This window comes from Chelmon rostratus, chromosome 6 (genome assembly GCF_017976325.1).
Source record: "Chelmon rostratus isolate fCheRos1 chromosome 6, fCheRos1.pri, whole genome shotgun sequence".
Taxonomy (NCBI): Eukaryota; Metazoa; Chordata; class Actinopteri; order Chaetodontiformes; family Chaetodontidae; genus Chelmon; species Chelmon rostratus.
Window position 1 is genome coordinate 20,621,363 of NC_055663.1, and position 23,486 is coordinate 20,644,848.

At 42.4% G+C, this 23,486-nt stretch overlaps 1 protein-coding gene across 3 annotated transcripts; it reads left to right on the forward strand.

Moving 5' to 3' along the window:
* The first annotated feature begins 283 nt into the window (after window positions 1–283).
* LOC121607915 (calcium-independent phospholipase A2-gamma-like) lies at window positions 284–21,890 on the forward strand. Of its 3 annotated transcripts, none has more exons than XM_041938954.1 (10): window positions 284–423; window positions 696–2,008; window positions 3,460–3,609; window positions 4,661–4,812; window positions 5,145–5,239; window positions 6,250–6,421; window positions 7,102–7,159; window positions 7,527–7,721; window positions 16,260–16,455; window positions 19,939–21,890. In XM_041938954.1, the coding sequence occupies exons 2-10, from the start codon at window positions 764–766 to the stop codon at window positions 20,214–20,216; spliced, it is 2,541 nt and encodes an 846-aa protein (XP_041794888.1). In that variant the 5' UTR covers window positions 284–423; window positions 696–763; the 3' UTR covers window positions 20,217–21,890. The 3 variants fall into 3 exon arrangements, with proteins under 3 accessions (XP_041794888.1, XP_041794889.1, XP_041794890.1); XM_041938955.1 differs by having other exon boundaries at window positions 290–423; window positions 883–2,008; XM_041938956.1 differs by lacking the exon at window positions 284–423 and having other exon boundaries at window positions 732–799; window positions 883–2,008.
* Window positions 21,891–23,486: the final 1,596 nt, after the last annotated feature.

A 23,486-nucleotide genomic window follows, 5' to 3' on the forward strand; every position in this document is an offset into this window, starting at 1 on the left:
CGTCACATTTCAAGTGTCTGCCTAGCGCTCTATTTGAACATTTATAAATTCCGCGTGGCCCGTACAAGGGCGGGGACTCATTTCTAATACTGGGTGTCGTTTGCGGTGTACGCCGGTCATGATTAAAAGTTGAGCCTCCGTTACGATGAACGGTAGGGAGGGATTTCCTCAACCATTCAACAGACTTAATTTAAGGGGTCGAGTGATATACAGCCAATTGCAAAGCCCATAGAGCGTCATGTGACCATTGTTTTTCTTTTGACTGACGTTGTCACGTCTTTCTGGAAAGCAGCGTCAGGTCGAATGGCTGTATTTGTTATCATACGTTGTTTGACTTTATTGTTAACGTAAAGGAAGGATGGCAACTTAATGAGAATGGATAAGGATTCCTGGCTGTCATAATACGACGACATAAAATGGCTGGTATGCTTTTTTATTTTCTGTGTGGCCTTTATGAATGCTAGCGAGTTAGCTTGCTGCGGAGCTAACAGCTAGTTGCTGATGTTGAAATGCGATCCTCCGTAGAAGTTAGCTATTTTGTTGCCCTCTCAGGATCTATTACCAAAGAAGAAACTGAACAATGCTAGATTTAGGAGCAGTTTGCATTGTTATTTCACATGTCACTTTCACCATTTTCTTTCTTAATGTTTTCTTTCTTTCATGTAGCCATCACTGTTTTTGTTTTTCATCACCAGGCTAATGAAAAGGGACAGAATAGATCTAACATTGCAATGAATGGCACAAACCCCTGTGAACTGAAAGAATGAGTCATAGATGGGCTCCAAATACCTGGGGGAAAGTAAGCAGAGCATATCATTCGTCGCAATCACATGCTTGCAAGTCAGCAGCATCACTTCCCTTGTCTGGTACCTCTCACTGCAGGATTCATGTACAACAGTCTTGTCGTCACAAGGTTGGCCTTCTCAGCTGGAGGCACATCCACCACCTGAGGATCACAAGGCGTAAGGGATGGCTCTTTCAAGCTAATGAGTTTCGACAAAGGCTTGGTCTCCACACCAGCACCCTGTATTTGAACACTTCAGCCTCACGGTGGTCTGCTGGTCTGAGCCAACACATGTCGCGGGTCAGGAACACTCTGGACACAGTTTCTAAAGCTGTGAGCGGCACACATACAGAACTTCTCTCCAGAATCGCCAGACTTAAGCCTAATGCTTTAAAGGCTGGGAAAAAGGCTGACACTAGTGTTGAATCAACGGCAAAAGCTAATGAGAGTGCAGTCACACCTGCTCCCACTAATGCTGCTACCCCTTCTACGTCTACTGCACCTAAACCCATATGTGACTCACCTTCTGCCAGTCCTTCTAGTCCTACTTCTGCTGCTACACTTGATGCAAGTGCCACTACCTGCACCCATCCTCACAATTCTTCCCAAGTGACTGTCAGTGCCACAGATCTGACTGTGGGTGAACCTAAGGAGAAAAGGCTGAGACGTGTTGTTCCAGCTGTCAAAGCCACTTGTGCCAGGAAGCAAGAGGAGCTTAAACCTTCACTACATGATACAGAGAGCAAAAGCACAACTTCCAAACAAACAGCAGCACTTTTCCATCCCAGCACCTTTCCCGTCAGCCTGGATGAGACTTATAACTACCTAGCCCATCACATCAACTCATACTTTGGCATCAGCACAAAGACTCAGGACAAGAAAGTGGACAATGTCGGCAATTCGTCTGCCTCCTCTCAGGGTCAACAAACTAGTGACCTCATGCCAGTGTCTGATAAAACAGACTCGCCTGCTTCAGTTACCCAACCGTCCGTTAAGAAGGGTTTAGGACACTACCTGTCATACTCAGCTCCTACTGTACAAGCCTTTGTGGGAAGTTACATTGCTCCCCTGGTCCCCAAGTTCAGGACAGTAGAGTCCAAAAGCGCTGCAGTGGTGGAGAGGAAGTCTGTGGATGCACCAGTCAAACAGGCTGAGGCCATCATTAGTAAAGAGCAGAAGACTGCAGAGGAGAAAGCCAAGAAACTTCTGCTTCAAAGGGAGAAGGTAGGTCTGTAAAAAGTAAGGTTTTCAATCAGCACATATTTTGTTGGGCTTTTACAGCCCTGATTCCAAAAACTGTGGGAAGCTGTGTAAAATGTAAATTAAAAACAGAGCGTAAAGATTTCCAAATGAGCTGTGTTTACCGACAACCGTTTTACTAAGTGTTCCTGAGCCCATACAATAACATCCTTTATACAATCATGTGTTCACAAAGTGGTGAACCTCGCTCCATCCTTGCTTGTGAATCAATAATGATACAACGACACCAATGAACTTGTTTACCTGGGGAATGTTCGAAACATTTATTTTTTTTTTGCAGCATTCTGTACCTTTCCCAGTTTGAAATATATAAGCAGATACATTTATTTACAAAAATCAATGATACTCATGAAGTAAAACATTACATTTATCGTCTTTGTACTACTTTCAATTGAATATATGTCAAAAAGGATTAGCAAGTAATCACATTCTGTTTCATTTATATTTAACACTGTGCCCAAACTTTTTTTTAGAATCAGGGTAGGTAATCAGATAGTTCTGAGTGTCTGCTATAGTATGGGAGGGTTCCTGCTGTCCACACATTCACCAGACCTCTTGTTACTCTATATGCTACTCTATACGTCTTATGGTTGTGTAGTCTGCTGACATGCTGGCAGGGTTTTGGGAATCTATTTTAAAAAATAACCCCCTTGTGGAGTTAGAGGGCCACAGAGGGTGTGTACTTTATAGGCCAAGCCACACTTGTATGCTAAGTTATGTGGATATATAAACACAGCTGACATCCTATATAATCCCAAAGTTTTTTGTGATTTAATCATTTTAAGCAGGCACTAATAACATGATGAAATGCAGTAGATTGATGTTACAAACAGATGGGTTATTATCTAGTTCTGTTACATGTAATCCAAGGGCCAGAGGTACTGAAATGTAGTCATAGCTACTGAAAAGGAATGTGACTGTGGACAATAAATTGCAATTATAAGAGTTTTGTCACTGATGTGTTCAGGATTTGACCATCCTCTACTGTCGGTTGGATTTTAGGGGCTGCCTCACCTTTAGGATCATTTTCAGTAAAGTTATTATAACCCAGTTTACTTTTAGATGATAGATAAATTGATTTGTTTTTTACAAACATGCACATGGAGATGCAAAAGTCTGCTACTAAAGCAGTTTCTGGGTTCTGGCTCATGCAGCTGAAGCAAGCTTTGTTTGTCATCAACTTACTGTCAGTCCTGTTAACTGTAGTTTTGTGTTGTATAATGGGTTTCTCATTTACTGTCTCTCATCCTGGTCTAAGATTACATGAGAAAGAAATGAAACAATGATAGATTATTTAGTTACTGTGTCATGTTGTAGATAAAAATTAGTTATTTTTTAAATGAGCCATGCATATTTTCAGGTTGAAACAACGAGCTAATGTTTAGCTGACAGGTTGCACATTTTTTGTCTCCTAGATCATTGCCAGGGTGAGTGTGGACAATCGAACTCGGGCTCTGGTACAGGGCCTCCACAGGGCGTCAGATGTAAGGGTCTACATCAACAGGGTGGAGGACCTCAGCTACCATCTCCTGGAGTTTCCAGAGACGAGTGGTGTTGCTGTTAAGGTGAGAATTTTGAACAGATTTTTTTCTCCTTTTTCTTTTACATAATACAAAATGTAATGGAACGTGTCTGATATGACATATCAAAAGCAACAATGACAGTGTTTACAGCAGCCTTATTCCTATGCATACATGATAGTGTTATATCGGTCATGGACTGTTGAACAGCTGTAGCATGCAAATCATGCACATAATCACCCTCTGCTTGTGTTTGAGAATTTTCCTATGCCAGGCAAAATGTCAAGAGCCCTGCAACTACATGCAGACTGCATACTGCAGCATTTATTTATGTCTCAGTCTAATCTGTGATGGTGTCTGGAACATACTCAGTGATGACCTATTTCAAACCAAGGCCACGTTTTACGAGTGTGAGGAAGGTTAGTCCTCTATATAAAAATCAAGAACAGCTTAGCTCAACATATTGTTGGGAGAGTAATTTTCTTTGCAAATGGCAACAGAAATAAAGGAGACAGTTGTGGTGATTGACTGACCTGAATTTGGTCTTTATGTTGTTGTGCTATGAGGAAAAATAATGTCCTCTGACTCCCCACTAACATCCCAAAACTGTCATTCAATTTACATCATGACAGTTTCACATACAGAAATCTCCAGAGGGGGTTGCCAATTCTGTCTGTAGTAGCTTTAAGGTGTCCTGTTAATTTACCCATTGTCCAAGGTCTTAAAGGTGTGGTCAGCCTTAAAACACCAACACCAAGATCTGCTTTCATGTCAGTGGAGGTTTGATATGCATTTAGTTTCATTGCAAATGATCCCACCTTGTTTGTTTTGCTGAATTCATTCTAATAAAAGTGACTTGCAAAATGGCAAAACCTGTCAATTTCCAATCAATTGGAGAGAGACGGTGGGATCGACGTCTCGTTCAGGAAGCATTGATTGTTTGTGCCCTTGTTTGGGTAACTGCATGCTGAAAGAAAACAAGTAGCATAGGAACAATGCAGTATGACCGGTGGTGTAAACAAATACAGGGATAGAGGGTACAGCAGTTGTCAGATGTATTATTCTGACTGCCACAGTATGTTTATGTGTTCCGTAGGAGAAGGTTATCCCTTGCCTGCTGCGTCTGAAACAGGCCAATGACCCAGGCCTGAGGGCAGCAGTTAGAGAAGCCCTCGCTCTGGTTGGCTACCATACCCCTGTTAAAGGCCGGGGCATCCGGATCCTGTCCATAGATGGAGGAGGATTAAGGTACAAGCTCAGCTCTTTTTTTTATTATTTGTATTGGAAGATCAGAGTCACTGATGTTGAGTCTTTTCAAAGTAGAACTAAATGGCATTTACTGCAGCCAAGGCCATGTGAAAAGCAATTCACTGCTTCTATTAGCAGTTTCACTCTGTCAAGTAAATGTATTCTTGAGAAACATTTAGTTAACTAGAAAGGGACTTATCTCCCATTTGTCTTTGTTATTCTATTTGAAAAATCAATCAGCTGTCACTCTGTGGCTAATTTGCGTGCCGTGGTTGTCGTCTTATTCATTTATGGCTCTGTGTGTATGTCTGTGTCTGACTTTGTGCTTTCAGGGGAATTCTTGCACTTCAGACGTTACACAAGCTGGAAGCCCTGACTGGCAAACCTATTTACAAACTGTTTGATTATATCTGTGGTGTCAGCACAGGTGCGTTGTCCTCCTGCCCTACCTCTGTATGTCTATGTGTGTGTCTGGTTTATGAGAGAATAGCATTGCAGGCTGGACTGGCAGCACTGATCACACTCTGACCTATTTGTTGCTCTACTTCTTTTGACCTCAATTTCACTAACAACACCAGTCTAATGTCAACCGTGCTGCTAAGGCCACAGCGAAACTGTTTAAAATCCTCCATATTCTTGGATGAATTATAAAATTATGTTTTTCTTAAAATGACAAAGCTTCATTTGCTTTCAGATATTGGAGGATATGTAATAGGTGGATTTATACTTTTCCCTTAGTGTAAAATCACCACACGGTGGTGCTGTGGACCATCCTCACATTGTCTTCTCCATCTGCCACTTTGTTGGTTTCACTTCACAGCAGATTAAAAACTGCATTTTATTTGCAGGACACGTTGGTCTTTAATCACTACCAGAAGTTTCTGTTTGTTCCCACTTCCTGTCAGTTCTCTCAGTCCTAATCTCCACCAGTTGGTGGTACTTTATTTTCACACTTAGTCAATTTTGTCAAAGCATAATGTAATCCGCCCGCTAGATTGAATGATGTCCGCACATGTAAAACCCATCTGGGCCACATCTGGCTTGTTTGATCACTCACATTATTCAGGTACACTCCATCTCTGCCCTCATAGCACTGTTGTAGCTTGGAAATCTTGTCAAAGTTCCTTAATCATGGACATAAAGGAGCTGACATGTATCTTCCGATAGTGTGACAGCCTTGTTAACCCCCTTGCACGTCCTATGTTACTCTTAACAGATAATCCTTCAGGCAATTAACCTCGCATCAACACCACACCTTGAGAGTAACAGAACAACGTTTGCTCGCTTATTACCAAGACTACCATGTTGCATTCCCAAAGGAGGGACTAAAGCGCTTATGCTTACGCTCTCCTACAGAGATATGCTTTTAATGATTCATTTACCAGCACATCTCCGTCATTTTCCCTCTCTGACTGTTTACATCTGGTTTTCTCTCAGGTGCTATACTCGGGTTCTTGCTGGGTGTGTTCCAAATCCCGCTGAACGAGTGTGATGATCTTTACCGGAAGTTGGGTTCGGATGTCTTCAAGCAGAATGTCATTGTTGGCACCGTGAAGATGGGCTGGAGCCATGCTTTCTATGACAGCGAGGCCTGGGAGAACATCCTCAGGTCAGGGGTGGTTGTGCTTTGTTAAAGTGGAGCCATGTTAAAATGCTGTGAATGTGGTGAAACTCTTCACAAACCTTTAATTTTTTATGTAATTTTCTTTCTTTGATTCTTTGATTTTTGAACCTTGGTAATTTTCACGACGTTATGAAATTAAACATACAGAGATTTTGGAGGTCCTTAACTGAAATTATAAGTCTAGAAATCCATCAGCTCTTTGTTTTTGCAAAGTTATGTTAACATTGCATCTTTTAAAAATGCTTTTTAAATTGCACATTTATTTGCAAAGTCTGTAATGCCTTGCCACAATAATGTGTCTTTGATAACTATAGAAGCAGACATGACGTTCACTGTGATAGATAACCTGATGCGAATTTCAACTTTCACATGATATAAGGAGTAAATTATTAGAATTTTACTAATAAAGGATAAAAACCAAATGTATTATAAGCAGTCAGACTTACAGCACACATAGGTTGTTGTAAATGGCCTAAAAACCTTCGGAGCAGTAGAATTGGTCCTTTTAAAAATAATTAAGTCGATCACAAAATGATTTCAAGCTCCATTAACTGATGCGCAGGGGGATTTTGTGAAGCTTACAGAAGGAAATCTGTATCAAGTCATACTGCTATCCAAAATTCACTAAACCAGAAAATAACATCATCCTATCTTCCCTTCCACAGAGAGAAAATGGGCTCTCACCTCCTGGTAGAGACTTCAAGAAACCCCGAATGCCCCAAGGTGAGCCTTAGAAGATGGTCTGACTCATTCTTCCCTCTTGTTCTGCTCTGGCACTGACCAATGAGCCTTTGCCTCACCTTGTTCAGTGAGGTATTAAAAAGAAAGCTCCTTTCTCTATTTCTGCCCTGCATATCTCTGCATGACAAGCAGAAGGGAAATGCTCCAAAGTCATATAGGACAGTGATGGTAAAAATGTATATTGGATTTCATATGTTAGCAGACTCCTCTGAGGCTCACAGAACAGAGATGATATTAAACTAAGCTGTCAGAATGTCAGTCCAGATGTTGTGCCTGCATTTTACATGTTTAATGCTGCTTCATGCTGAAAAGGAAAAGTCACCTTGCAGGTCACTGCCTTTACCTGTAGGTGGCAGCAGTGAGCACCATTGTGAACCGGGGCACTCCTCTGAAGGCCTATGTGTTCAGGAACTACAACCTGCTGCCCGGGGTGCGCGCTCCCTATCTAGGGGGCTGCCAGCACCAACTCTGGCAGGCCATCCGTGCTACGTCAGCAGCCCCTGGATATTTCCAGGAGTTCACTTTGGGAAATGACGTCCATCAGGTTAGTCCCAATCACAGCACTAACAGGGCAGTGGAAAGGGTGGCAGCAGCCATTTGTTGGTTATAGAAGAGGGAGAGTGATCATACTCATCATGACAGTGGACTTTAAGTCTTTAGCTGATGCTTTTACACCATTACAGACAAATAGAACACGTGTTACAGAACGTTGTCTTATGGGCCTTTTTCTGTGGAAGTCCTCAGAACTGATGGGTCAGCAATCGACACACTACGAGAGGTCCATCCAGACATGCATACAAACATTGCATGCACACATTTTAGGGTCAGTTGTACTCGTACCAGTCAAATATTTAACCTCTATTTTTGGCTTGTAACTCCACTGAAGCATTTTATGTATCACCAAGCTTAATTTTTCCTCATTCTTTTTTAATTCCTTGAGTCAAGAGAAGTCAAAATGTAGCTGCGCCAATAGCTGTCAGGGGGTGTCAGAGACAGAGACAGACAGACTTAATTGGTATTCATTCAATTTTTAATGTTTTCGTCTTGAATTGTGAAAATGTGTTCATCCACCACATGACTAGACACTTTCTGATGACAAAAAGTGCTTTAATTGGAAAACACATAATTCAGAAAAATCACTCGTATCTCTTGAACCATCACACATATCAACCAGCATTTTCCCCTGAGTTACTTTGGTCAAAATGAGTCCAATTAATATGCCTTAGTCAGTTTCAGAAAATGAGTTTAGGGACTATTGTATCATATTGGTAAAAGTCTTAGTATTTTTCCCTTACAGGGCTGTTCTAACACTACAATTATTTCTACTCTACTCTCTCTATTAAATTGTACTACTCCAAACTGTTTGGCCATGATGCACGAAAAGAGTGTACAAACAGGTTCCCTCACGGCACGCTGCTTGAAGACCTTTGCTTAGCCAGATAAATATTGTGATATTTCATGTTGAGCGTTCCTGTAAAGGTCTATTTTGTACTGATGCTCTCTTTCACACCCAGCTTCACATTCACACCATATATTTACACACCTAGTGGCAATTTAACTGCAGTCCCCTGCTACAGTAACACAGGGCTTATTGTGGATTTAAATGCCTTGTGCAGTCGGTGGAGATTTTAAAGGATTTCGAGAAGCCTAATGAGAAAAATCCTCTGCAAGTGAGAGGGAGGAACTGCATTTCCATCCTGTCAGTGTTTATTTCCAGTCAGTTGCATTTTGACAGGAGAGTGAGGGGTAGAGTCGCAGTGAGACACACTTACAGCCGTCTCCTCTAAACAGGTATGCATTAGCCATCAGTAACCTAACAAACCGCCACTCCACTCTACTGTTTTGCTGATCAATATATATAGCTACTCTGTTTGCCTTTACCTTTACATTCAGGGCTTAGTCAGTAAAGAACAAAGAAGAAATAAGAAGTCACATGAGCAGAAAAACATGTAAATGTGAATTTTCCTTAAGAGATAAAAGCATGCAGAAAAACATAGCTGCAAGTCATTATGTTCCACTTCTGTTTGAGTATTCAGTTGATGCAGCCTGCGTTTGACCTGTCGCATCCAGATGTCAGTATCTCTTCAATTGACATTCAAACACAGATGTGGTCGAAAGACTGACAAACTGAACGTAGACACAGCACACGTGAATGAGCATGTGTTTGGATCAAAGGCAATATCCCATGTCGGCACGCTCCCACACTCTTAATTGGAAGCCGTGTTAGTTGTGTTGGTGAATGGGGAAGTTCGGGGGGAGAGAATGAAAGAGACTGGCTGATGAAACCCCACCTGTGGTGGAAGATTTCCCCAGCTTACCGTCTAGCAGGTCTCACCCTACTCTGAGATGCATAAATTATCCCAGTGCTGCGCTTCCTTCATCACACACAACTGCTACATCTGCCTCGTTAGAATGAAAAGACAGACAGTCTAATTATGGAACTGCTTTTCCAAACTCTGTTAAGCGCCAGCAGGAAACCTCACACCGTGAGAAGATGAGACACCATCAGTAGTTAAAATATTTAACACATTTAAAGTGAAGCCAGTTATATTTGCACTTTATTTTCATTTCATTTCTGAGAAAAAAATGAAAAACTGAATGAAATGAGAAAGAGAGCTTCAGTCCTGGTTTAGTAACAAGTACTTTGTTTGCCCTGCTCATGTTTTTCTCAGGCTAATAAATCTTTAGAGAATATTTTAAGGAGGTGTTTTGCCTTGACTGGCAATTCCTGTGTGATTTGAGCTTTTGTTCATTTGTGCCAAGTTCTGTCCTTTTTTATATTTGCCTTACCTGTGTTCACCATGACTGAAGAATTTTTGTTTGCTGTGTTTTGCTCTTCCAAACAACGCAGTTTTGACATTTTGACATTAGGCTACAAATGTCTGCATATTGCAAAAAGCTCAGTTTTCTGTTTCATATGAATGCAAACATTGAGGTTGGCACCGTGTTTGTGCTTCCTGAAAGACAATTCCTCTGTTGAAGTCAGGAGTCTTTACAGCTTCTTTATCTTAAGTTTTTCATCTGCTGTGGCTAAAAATATAATGAAACAACTTCTAGAAGCACTCATTGTGTCTTTGTGTCAGTTTTTGAGAAAATTAATCTGTAAAGTAATATATTTAACTTATTTCAGTTTTCAACGATAAAGCAGATGCTTATTTGCTAAAGCTAATTTAAACCGGGATGAAAATACTGAAAGGATCATCTTCGTGAGTTTTGAATGGACGGTGTAATCTAAGACAAAGCCAAAGGACAGCATTTATGATAAGCTTCCATGTGAACCCAACAATCTTCAAAATGCCACCCAGCTTGATGGCTTTATTTGCTGTCTACTTGAGCCAGTGAAACCGCTCGAGAGCATAACATGCTGTCTGTGTGACGTCAGGATTCCCCAGAGGGAGAGTCATCTCGCTCTTTTCCACGAACGCCCACAGAGTTTTTCCACTTAATTCAGGCCAGAAAACAATCTTCCTTTTGTACGGTGAGCGCAGGAGAGGTGCCATGCCATGTGCTGAGCGAATGCCGGAATTCTCAAGCTGCATTTCAAGAAAGTTGTGATTGTTCGTTGATGTCTCTGTGATTGTGCGGACTGGAGCCAGATTTAGACGGGTAATGCAGGGGAAATTGTAACTTGGAGCAAGACCTTTGAAGCAGAGCAGTCATGTTTTTATCAAAGCCTCACACTTGCTACCATAGCCATGGCGAGGATGCCTTAGTGAGGAGGAACAAGGGGGAAAAGAGCCGAAAAAAAAAGGAGGAGATGAAGGGAGGGAGGTTCCACATTAAAGCTCTCTGTTATCTCTGCGCTAAAGAACACAGAAGGAGAAGACTTCAGACGTTTCACAATGGATGCCAGGGCATGCGTAGAATGGCGAGGAGGGCCCGATTTTCTCCGCCTAGTTGCCATGGCGTCTCCTGAGGCGATGGGGAGGAATGGGAGCATGTTTTGTGCCCACCTCTGCCAGCATTCGATGGGAGGCATGGGATCAGTGTGCCACCACCCCCAGTGCGAGCACTTGAGAGCCCCAACATGGCAGCAGGAAAGACTTCACACAGTCTGAAATAGAGTAGGTCACATCAGCACTCCCATACTTTTTGTTGCTAATGAATGACAGCAGGAATGAGTCAGAAATGAGTCTCAGAAGCCATTAAATGTGGCTGCTTTGGCTAAAGAACCCAGATTCTGTGTAAGAAAAGAGGAGGAAGGGGCACAGGGTCTCACATAATTAAGTGGCATACCAAAAGTGCAGTTCACAAAATCATAACCTTTTGGTCCACCCTTTTCCTTTCTCTTTCATTTCCTCTTAAAGGTCACTGGAGGTGAAGTTATTGGTCATGAATTACATGCTCAGCACCGCAGTGCTTCTCACATGAGTCAGACAGAAGGAGAGGAGAGGTTGTGGATTCAGAGAGGCGACAGGGAGTATAAACCTGAGCTTTTAGTCTCTTCCTCACTCCTCACTCTCCTCCTGTGTTAAGCCCTGAGAGCTGGGCCTGGAGGCTGTTGGAGGATGGAGCTCAGACTTATGAGCCCTGCCGCAGACAGCTTCCTCCTCCCGGATTCAGGATCCTTGTCCCTCAGGTATTAACGCACACAAATGGATTCTCACATTGTCACTTTAATTCACTTGTTTCCTCCACTGACTGCCCTTTTTGTTCTGTTATATACATATGCACTGCCACTTGATTGCACTGGCACACTTGTTTAGGGATTAGGCCGGTGCACTGATTATGTTGACTGACTGCTGGCGTGAAAGCTTTTCTGCATCTTCCTCTGTCTCTAACCGCCGTGCCTTCTCGCAGTGCTGCACCACACGTAGCAGGATTCTCACTGCAGTGGCTCCAGATGAGATTTCTGGAAACAAATCACAGCTTTAAACCTTCCATTGCAATGCATTGATATGCAACTGTGTGTATGTGTTCTGTGACCTCTCGTGTGCAGCAGGGAAATTAGCTTTAAATTACCCAGTAGGTGACTTGTTATGACAGACAGCAAAATTATGCTTTCAAATATGAAGTTGTCAAATATGTACATAAAGCCCCTAGGAATCTAGGCTGAGTAAATATGAGCAAGGGGGTTCTGCACCCATTTATATCACTGCAGGAATTGTCACAGTTTAATCTGAATGACTACAGCCAGCAGGGATGATTCATTGTTCCAATACTGACTGCACATGTGTGGTCATGTATTCACCCAGTGTGTGAGAGAAGGTAACTGTGCACAGTAGATCTCAATTTCTCTGCCTGCCTGAGGCAAAGCTGGCACTCACACAGATGGGTCCCTCCTCTATTGACAGCCTGGGAAGATGACTTGAACCTCAATGCGACCTTTGGGGCCTATAAAGCGAAAAAAGGCGAAGAGGAGAACTGGTCGGTGTAATCACATAACATGGCACGGAGACCTCTGGCCGCCACTTAAGAGTGTCACTCAGCACACTAACACTGTTGTCATTCTCGTCCTCACATCCTGACAGAGGTGGCCTTTATGTGGACTGGATTCCGTTTAGGCAATTAATTGGACTCAATGAGCAGATTTATTTTTCTGATTGCACAGACAATGACTGAGAGAGCTTGCTTTCATGTGCAATTGGTTCATTTAGATTGAGAAGTATTGAGAGTACAAAAGATTTTTTTCAATAGCGGCTTTTATGTTCTTTATCGATGGAATGAGCATCTCTGGAAAACAGTGGTTATTGTGACAGGCATAATCAGATGTCAATGGCTTATGTAATGCTTCCCTAATTAGTCATGTGAGAGAAGGGAGCCTCAGCGGCTGAGCCTCTGTAATAAATCACAACAGAGCTGAGTGACCCTCAGTCCAGCCCTGTCAGAAACGCCAAAGAAGAAATTGTAATGACTACAGCTGCTCGCTGGCACTGTGATGTCAACGCTGCATCACATGCATGTCGAAGGCTCACCTCACTTAGATTTAAGCAAGTGCTCTGTTCTCCTCTGTGCTGTGGCCGCTCATAATGACCCCCGCACAAGACAGCATTGAAGCTTCACCACGGGTTAGAGAGCGAGATAGAGAGGCACACAGGCTGAATGAAGAGGATGAAGTTTGCTGTCCCAGCTAATGGGAGCTGACATACACTGGGGCGTGAAATGACTTTTGCTGATCCTGACGATAGCACCTCTTTCCTATTCAAATCAGCTCTCTCCCTCTAAGACTGCCTAAACTGGCACAATGAAGATAAGCACCCAGGACTTAATGACAGCGGAGGAATTTCAAACAGCAATGCAAGGGACCTGTAAATCGTGCATGTCTTAATTTTGTTTATTTATCGCGGCTGGTATCGTCTCAGTAGTTTCATTTCAGAATACGCTCTAAGATTCTTTTTAAAGCCGTATTTCAGTTTAATTGGATATCTGAAGAAGTGAAATATCTTCCCATAGGTGTCGGAGCCCTAATTAGTTGAAAACACGCTTTATTCGAGCTGCAGGAAAAGAAGGAGCTGATCTGTGAATCAGCCAATAGACCCTGAGGGGCAAAGGCGAGGCCACGGGAGCTGCGATCCTCTGGAGTATCAACAAACAGGCTCGAACGGAATCAAGGAACGCTGTCAAAGGAAGGCATTAAAGCCTTTCAGGAAGGCAGGATTCAAACTCGCCATTTCCAAAATTCAGCTTCCGTTCAGACTCTGAGGTTAGATTTCCGTCAGGTGGTAATGACTAACGGGGTGTACCCTCTGAGGACATTTATCCGTTGACACATGGCGCGTTTTTTCACATTGATTGTAAGTCTGAGCAGCATTACAGCTCCAAATCCTCGCAAATGGAAGTGACCTTTGCTTTGCCTCATGCTGCGTGCTTGACAGACAACTTGAGTTTGGCCATTTTTGTATGCAAATCTCATTTGCAGCTTGTCCAAAGTAGGTCATTGTTTCTAACTTAACTCTTGGAATATGCCCTGGCCTCAGGAAACCCTTATGAGAGTGTGGCAGCGGGCCAAGTATGGATGTATCACTGAATAGTGATTTTAAAGAGCCCAGACCCCTCTTCTCAGTGTAGGTTTAGCCTGGCACCATCTTCCTCAAGGAAACTTGTTTGTTCATGACAGTTGTTGACGGACGCTAGGTATTGATTCTTCGAAAAGCTCTGAGTGCCACACACAAAGAAAACCTACCAGCCTTCCGGTGGCACCACAAAGTGTCCTCACTGCCAGAAAACCAGACTTTCCTTGAAAGCCTCGACTATGTTCAGCAGCTCTGAATTGCCCGAGCAGGTGCACTGAAATGGAGACAAGATATAGCATTCAACTCCCAGCTCACAAGAGCCTTGTGCTGTTGGCTTCTAATGTTACATTCCTTTGCTCTGTGTGCGAGGCCGGCCACTGTGCTTGTGAAACTTGCCCCCAGCTATGAGCACAAAGAACCCATGACTGGACCCAGACTGTTGCCATAATTGCCACTGAGTTCAGAAAATGGAGCCTCTCACAGTGGTGTGAGTGATACAAAAACTGCTTAGTTGTTTTGTTTCCAGCTGGGCTCGTCTGGTGCTCACGACAGTGCAAGTCCCTCTAAGTCTCCATTAGGAGCAACTCCAATCCAGGCATTTCTCCCTTTGCTGTGATTCATTTCTTGATTTGCCAGACACCCTACTGGTGCATAATGACGTGCTTTGGACAAATGGCTGCCTCAGCAGTTCTTCCATGCTTGGTGGCAGAGTTAAACCCTCTTTCTGTGGCTTCCGTTTCAGCCAGTGAGATCGGTGCTCTCTCAGGCTCTGGCTCTCACAGGGAATACTCTTAATAACTAGCTATAAGGTTTTAAATGATTCATACAGTGCATTTATCGTAACAGATTACTTTTTTTAAATCATAGAAAGATCCTCTTTCAGTGTTACTCAGAGGAGCTGGAGACATTTGCCTTTGCAATGTTTGACATTTCTTCATTTTTAGCTGCACTAGCAACGTGGCTCAATGGATGGCAATGTAGATCCACAACCACATCAACTATGCTGCATGGACATTCGTGGTTCCCAGAGGATGAATCCCAGTCATTTTGTTGATCCCCTGGCTTTTTCTGTTGTGCCACCATAAGGTTTACATTTTTGTATTTTAGTGAAATGTCTCAACTATTGATTGATTTTCATGAAAGTTTGGTACAGACAGCCCAAAGGAAAACCTGTCATTTCTCAGTGTTACACAAACTTTTCATATAGAACTACTGTGTTAAAAGCCACAGCAAGTCATAGCGTCTGCTATCATGGGAGCTGTTATTGATGCAGTGCCCCCAAACTACAAGTCCCCTTGCAATTCTATTTTCCTGGTTTTTGAATTTATAGTACAATTTCTCAGTCCAGCTCCCTGGATGATTAGCAGACCTTTGCCTCGGTAGCAGCCCTCGTATTTCCCATGACGCTGTCTGCTCGTACAGAATTGTCGTTAGGCTGCAACGCTGCTAAAGTATGCTGGAAAGATGGGTTGTCCCCTCCCCTCTGCTCTCGAAGGCTCAATGTCTGTGAATTCACGTGACATATGCTGTCAGAAGCACGTACCCGCATCATTATATGCATTGACTCTAAGCAGGCATGAGCTTTCGATCAAACATGCACATGCACACAGTCACATAAGCAAGCGCTCTTCCCCCGAGTGTGTCCCTCGACACTTGGGGCCCCACGGCTCCCACCCCCCAGCCTGGCCTCTTTAATGAGGACTGGCCCCTGTGCGTTTGATCCTGCTGCCAGCCCACAGCCCCGCGGCCCCTCAGCCTCATGCCTATTCAACAATCCCCACAGCCTCTCCAGTTACTCCCCCATTGCCTTGGGTAGACTATGGATCCAAAGCAAAAGCACTCCTGGGCGGCTGTTCGATATCAAAGCCAGTCTGACTGAAACTGTGAGGGAGAGGAAAAGGGAGAAAAAACAACTGCTTTGTGGACAAACAGCGCTGTAACTGCACATTGATCTGTTCTTTTTGTTCATCAGATGTTCTTCAAAAATTTCATCTATTGACTGTTAAAAACCATGAAAGGTTTTCTAAGATTGAAATGCCAATTAATTGGTCACGCTGACTGTGGTCTTGGCATATAAAAACATTCAGGGCCTGTAAACGGAGTCTCTCACTCCTTCTGTTTGTGCACAGGATGGAGGTCTGCTGATTAACAACCCCACGGCACTGGCGATCCATGAGTGCAAGTGTTTGTGGCCTAACACGCCCTTGGAGTGTGTGGTCTCACTCGGTACGGGCCGCTTCGAAACTCATGGCAAGAACAGCACCACCCACACGAGCCTCAAAGCCAAACTCAGCAATGTCATCAGCAGCGCCACAGACACCGAGGGTAAGTGACAGTCACTGCAACACTTGAGAGGTACATTATGGAATTTAGTTTTCAGGGTTTCATTTCACAAGCTTGTCGGACTGTAAGTGCTAAATTTTATTCCACCTTTATTTTATTGGATTGTATCTTGGTTGGTTCTTTATCGTTCGTCTTCCAATATTAGATAGTCCATCTTTTTAAAGTAGCTCCGCAGTGGGTAGACAAAATAATGAAAACATATCTTGAAAAATGGCTTAATTTGTCTCCTGTAGCTCTGAAGGGAGCTTCCTAAGTCTGAGAAAATTACCCTGAAGATAAGCTCAGCATTTCTGTTGAAGGCTGCACATTAACAGTGGAAAGCCTGTGTTAAAGACTGGAGTTCTGGAGTTTGAAAAGTGTGCAAAGCAAGGGGGGTCTAATGAAAAATGCTATCGGTTGCATTATGGCAGTGGTTCACAAACTGAGGGCAGGGACTTGTGGATGACCAGGGGGAAAATATGGAGTGAAACAAAGTTCAATGAACATGAATTATGTATCTATCAATAAAAAAGATTTTGCTGATGCTATCATGCTGACCTTTAATTCACTAAAACTCAACTTAGATCCTTTTTTTGTAAGTCGCCCCCCCCCCCAGTCATTGTAAATGAATTTTTTTGCCTTCTGCAGGGATGCTTGCCAGAACAAGTTTGAGAACCACTGCATTATGGGAAGTGCGGGATCGATCCATTTTTGGAGCTTGACCCATACCAGAAAATAAAACTCAGGATATCTCGGCCTCTGCTGCTTTAATTATGATCAGTCTTGTTAAAATTTGTCTATTGTTCGTCCCCCAACTTTACGGTGGAAGTACAACATTTCATATGGAAGCTTTCAAAGCAACACCACTGGCACAGTGTTAGAAATGTCTGATTATTTTAGTCCAAGAACTGCATAATATGTCAGGAAAAAAGGTCCCAGAAGTCATGACATCACATGCGAAATGCAGACGAGCTGCATCAACACAGAGGAACACTGACCAAAAGATGAAACTCACCAACAGGAATAAGCCAGATAGTTTATTGATGGATGGAAATAGATGGTAACCTAATGTTGCATCAGCATTGTTTGCAATGCTTGTTTACTTACCTGTTATGTTATTTCACCTGCACTTGAAGATTAAATGAATACACACTTTAATCAGAAAGACTTGAATGAATATACCGTCTGTTTCTGTATCATTTCTGTGGGAAGGAATTAGGTTTTGATGTCACCAGTGCAGAAAACGCTGCACTGCAGGTTGACTTTGTTCTGGATACGTCCCATTGTTGCTCTCTGTAGTGGCAACCTCTTCCGTCTCCTTATCACCTCTGGACATGGGCACCTCTGCTGTGCCTAAATTTGGCTCGGTCCCCTCCCTGTTGCTGCTGCCGTGGTGCAGCGTGTGACCTAGATGCCTCTCTGCACTTGTTCCTCCTGTATTTGGGATTAAGCTCTCCACAGCCCTCCAATGGGCTTTGTTGTTTAGAAACAGGAGATTAGCAAGAGTGTTTATCGCAGATTTTCTCTTTTTCAAAAGCTTCCCTCCTGTCCCAGCGTTGACAAGCCTCCTACTTTGTCTTAGGTGTATCAGTGGAGCCTCGGTTTGTTGTTGTGGACAGATAAGGCTGATCCAAGGGGTTTTAGAAGTAAACAGAGCTTCTGATGGAACTGTCTTATACTCACTCAGTTATGTTTTAGCGGGCCACTAAACAGGTTCTCCAAAAGGTGGAGCTGCAGTTTACACCTGCAGATGTTGACATTTGAATGCCACTACAACAGGCAAACAAAATAGCTGATGCAAGCTAACTTCTTATGCACTTGCTCTATAGAGTTTCCAGTCGGCTAGTCTTGGATTTTTTTATTGCTGAACAACCAATTAGAAAATATTTCAGGTTCTGTTCAGTTGTTAGCGTTGTGCAGCCACCTGGTTATGCCCATAAAAGAAAATGGTGAAATGTCATGAAGCTGATTTGAAACCAGCCTGCGAAGTCACTGTACATTAACTATGTCAATAATGTATTCGGGAAAGCTGATCCTTGATAAGTGATCCAGTCACATCTCTGTTGAGATCCCATGAGATGGCTTTGCACTCACAACCTCTTATGAAACCTCTGTGGCTGTGTTTCACCACTTTTCTTTGGTATTACCATAATCTGTTTTATATGGTTTATGGTGCAAAAATGCTTAAACTTTAACCTACTTGCTTACATGCTTGGATGCTTAGAGTGAGTTATGATAAATGGTGGCCTGTAGTCGAAGTCCGTGGCAGTCAGCTTAGTGAACCCACAGATGTGCTGTGAACCACAGCGCGGGCTTGTGGCTCAGACTCATACATGCTGTTAACTCACTTATGGGTTCGCCAGAGTCTGGATTTGAATAGTTTTTCTCTGAAGTACAGTAATTCTGGAGTGCTCGTATGATTATTTTGTTTCTGGTCCCTTGCAAAGCTGTTTAAAGAGAAAAGAAGCCAGGGAGATTACTTATCTGGTCACCATGTAAACTGATTTTCCAACTAAATGCTAGCTAGTAAAGATCAAAGACTCAAATCTGTTATATAATAATTTTATACAGCTGCAGACAATGAATTAGAGACTTTGATTCTTTTTTTATCAACAGCCGAATGCCCACATGCTAATCTTTTCTGCTGAGAGAGAAAATCAAAGTTTTTAACAGCTTGCACCAAACTTGCTATGCTGATAAGTCTGGATCTTCACACTGGTCGCTGATAGGAGCAGGAACAAACTGTCTGCGACTGACAGGACTAAATGTTGGAATGTGGAGTGAATTATAATTGGGTAGAAAAACATATTTAATCTCTAGAATTAAACACGTATCTATTCAACAGCAAGTTTGTCATTGCGCTTATCTTACTTTTACTCTTCAGTGTGTAACTTTTCCAAATGCGACAATGTAATGCAGCACATTGACTGATTATAAAAATACAAGGAATAAAAGTCAATAAAAGTCTCCAAATAAGCTTTTAGATAAATTACTCCTTGTGGAGTTTTGCCCCACAGCCTCAAAGCAGCTAGTTCTAACAGAATCCACGTCTGGAGTCTGCACTGCTGAATCACTGTGGGAACTTAGACAGAAACAACCAGCGTCACCTTTTCAGATCCTTCAGGCATATTTACTCTGTTATTGCTACCCGCCGCCTGTTTGTATGCATTTGTATGTTGTTGATTTTAAACCTGTCCGACGGAGCGTTTGAAAACAACGATGACAGACAAGCCAGACATTTTCACTCTGTATCACCTCGCACTCTGAGCCCTGAGCGTTTACTCTGTAACATGCTGTCACTGCGCTGACACACAAGTTTTGGCTTTGCACACCCTTCTCACTCCTAACACAACATTTGAATGTTTGTACATACTGGTACTGTTAGGAAATTAACTGTGTGTTTATGATTTTAGTCTGGATATAAAATGGCATGTTTGGTTTTTTTTTTGTGTGTGACCTCACGCTCACCTCCATTTCTGCCTCCAGAGGTTCACGCCATGCTTGACGCCTTCCTCCCTCCTGACACTTACTTCCGCTTCAACCCCTTCATGAGCGAAGACATCTCCATGGATGAGAACCGGCTGGAGAAGCTCAACTTGCTGCAGGCTGAGGGCGTCCGTTACCTGGAGAGGAACGAGGAGAAGCTGAAGAAGGTCACTCGCATCCTCACCCGAGAGAAAAGCTCCGTCCAGAGGATGGCCGAGTGGGCCAGGCTCAGGGCTGACATGTATAACGGTCTTTCCTTTCGCTCCTCTAAGCTTTAGATCCAACACAAGCCACCTTTACCTCACATGAACACTCTTTCCTTATTCTAAATTTCCTAGAATATGTCATGTTACCATGCTTAGTTGTTGACTTCTTGACATGTAGTTCAGAAGAACATAGGTGGTGTATCCAACATGCCAAACACTACCTTCCACCTCACTCATACTTCACCACCTGGTTGCCATTGTGGTCGTCAGCACTCGACGTAGCACTCTGCTACGTTCAGAGAAGATTTGTCAAGTGATGTGTGCAGGAGAGATTCACAGTTACCTTTGATAGCAAATGCCTCTTGTATACTTAAGGGACTGGTTCAATGTTCTAGGAAATGTGCATATTTGTTAGGTGAGAAGATGAACAACATGTACATGTCTGTCCGGTAAATTTGAGGCTACCGCCAGGGGCCAGTTAGCTTAGCTTAGCATAAAAACTAAAAATGGGGCTCTGTCCAAATGTAACAAAATCTTCCTACCTGTCCGTTTCCCATTTCCAGACTTAAGCTAAGCTAAGCTAACCGGCTCCAAATACATTTTTTTTATCATACAGACCATCTTCTCTTCTAACTTTCAGCAAGTAAGCAGATTTCCTAAAATGTCAAACTGTTGCTGTTAAAAACAGAATAGTGTAAATTTCTACAGTAGCCAGTAACAGTTTTTACAGACTGTTGTACCGAGTGAAAACATATAGATGGGATACGTGTTTTTGAGATGCAGTCATTGTTAAGCTAAGCTGTCGACCTGTAACACTGTTAAACAGTAAAGAGAAATTACAGGAAAAAAGAAATCCTTATTTTTTTTACTTAACGCTCTAATCAAGGTCAGTTTCTCAAGGTGTAAAGACTAAAATTTGCAGTGCAGCTACTGGTCAACTGTTAAATCGTATATTGATAATAGTAACATTGGTACATGGGGGCCCACCTCCAGCATTACAGTATTGCATATGTTGTATGTACATAAATGCCCGTTATAGTTGAGATTTTACACATAAAGACAAGGCAGTAACTGGTATAAGAAGTGTACGTTGCAAAGATTTACCCTCTGTGTTTCATTCTACAATACCTATGATTCATATAAACAATTAAATATGAATAGAAGATAAATATATGTATCCAAATGCAGCCTCACTGTCATAAGGATCTAACTTTTTCAGAATGTTTATTCTTTTGGCCTCAGAGTATTTTAAGTTCTCTTGTTTCAAAGACTTTTATCATCGTGTGCTTGATTGTTTGATTTTATGGATTCCCCACAGGCTGCACACATTTTCTGCTCTGTCTTCAGTGTGCCCTCTTTCCCTTTGATGCTTCTTCTCAAAAGCCTCTTTCACCCCTTTCTACCTTGGAAGTGCTGTGTTTCAGTCCCCACTTTGCTGCACCGTAACGTTTGTAAAAAAAAAAAAATCATGCAGCTTTTAGCCGAAGGACTGGTTTTAAACAGATTGCTGCTTATTGATTTGTCTGGGCTGAAAATGATCTTGATGACATGTACAGCTAAAAAAACACACTGCACACATTCATTGCCAGGCCTAACCTGGTCAAGTACTGTATAATTGATGGAACAATGTGTCAGTCACTCACAGACCTGAGGTAAAACGGACACAGATATTACCCAGATTAATATAATTCCACTGTTCTGCTGTTGGTCCTGTGTAAAGACTGTTTGAGAGTGAATGTAATTAAAACCCATCACCACTGTTTCTTGCCTCCTAATTACATGGAGATTAGGTGATTGTGATCTCAGGAAAGCTGGATCGTCTCAGGAAGTGAGGACGTGCGGATATTAAGTTGGTAACTTGTACTCACAACTGCTTAATTATTCCAACAGAGATCTGGACTGATATCCACGCTCACCTTCTTGGTTCAATTTCCAGTGTGCTTGCAAATTCTAATTTATAAAATTACGATTGCCCGCACATCTAGATTTGCCGGTGGATACTTTCCCTCTAACTCAAACATATGTTTGCTTTTCAAAGTGTGTAGAGGTAAGGCTCTATTTTTCAGGGGAAGGTAATTTGAAGGCCTATCCCTGAGCTGCCTGTCATAAAAGAGAGGATGGTGAGACGGGATGACTGTGCAAGACTGTGCTCAGGCACCTGGCTAACAGCCCCAGCCAGTGATGGATCGCATTTCCCTCCGGCATAAACACCATGCACCAACACAGCTTTCCACCAACTGCTTACATGCATGAAAACACAGCGATGGCCGCAGAAGGCTGAGGGCACAACAGACAGCATCAACAGTGGTCTGACAAGGAAGCAACACAGGATGCCGTGCACATATATTGTTTTATCTGGAATTTAACAGCTTTACAGAGAAAAGAAGGGATTAAGAGTATCCACTGTGTTTTTAGAGCACTAATAGAAATGAAATGATTTAGGAGGATCAAATACATGTGGTAAAGTGCCGTCCTTGGTGAATATAAATTGCATAGATGAGGAAGAAGATTTTATACTGTGTAGCACACTCATGATCACACACTTAGGCCTGTTATCTGATGATGTCTGTTCGATTGTTTGCTAAGAAACAGGTTTTAAGAGATCCCGAGCTGGCTTTTTCAGCTCTTTGGCTTCGCCTGAAAGGCTTAATCTCTTCTTCGACTGTTTTATCAAGGTGCAGTACTCTGAAAATGATCATATGGTCAGCACTCGGTTCTGCCGTAAGGTTACAAAAGCACAAAAACATCAATATAGACATGCATTATAAACTAATCATACAGGAAAAGGAGAAGCTGCTCCTCACCAAAGCACTGATGGACAGCAATCAACATGTGTCTCTGTTCCTCTGTTAAATTCTTCTTGTCTATACAGTCTTGTCCCATACAGGGCTGCATTTACTGCAGATAAAAGCAAATCTTTTACATATCATAAGCAGACACAACTGTAATCCCTTCTAATAGACATTAAAAAATCAACAATTTAGTTGAGTTCAACTTCAGTTAAATGAGTGAAGTCATTTAACAAGAATGAATTAAACAGAAAAAAATAGCAGAAGATGTGAATTTGTAAACTGAAAAATTTGCTTCGGCCTCCCATCTCCTGGTTAACTGAAATATCATAAAAATATCAAATATACTAAATATAAAGCTTACCTGAAAGCCTGTGGTCCTTTGGCCCAGACAGTGCAGGAGAAGAGTGCACTGCTGAATGCAGGTCATGGTTACAGTTCAATTAAATGGGCAAACTTCTAACCAAAACATGCAGCAGAACCTACAAATAACTATTGAAAAGTAAGATTTTTATATTAAAATTGTGCACAATTTGCAAAATTCTCTAAATTT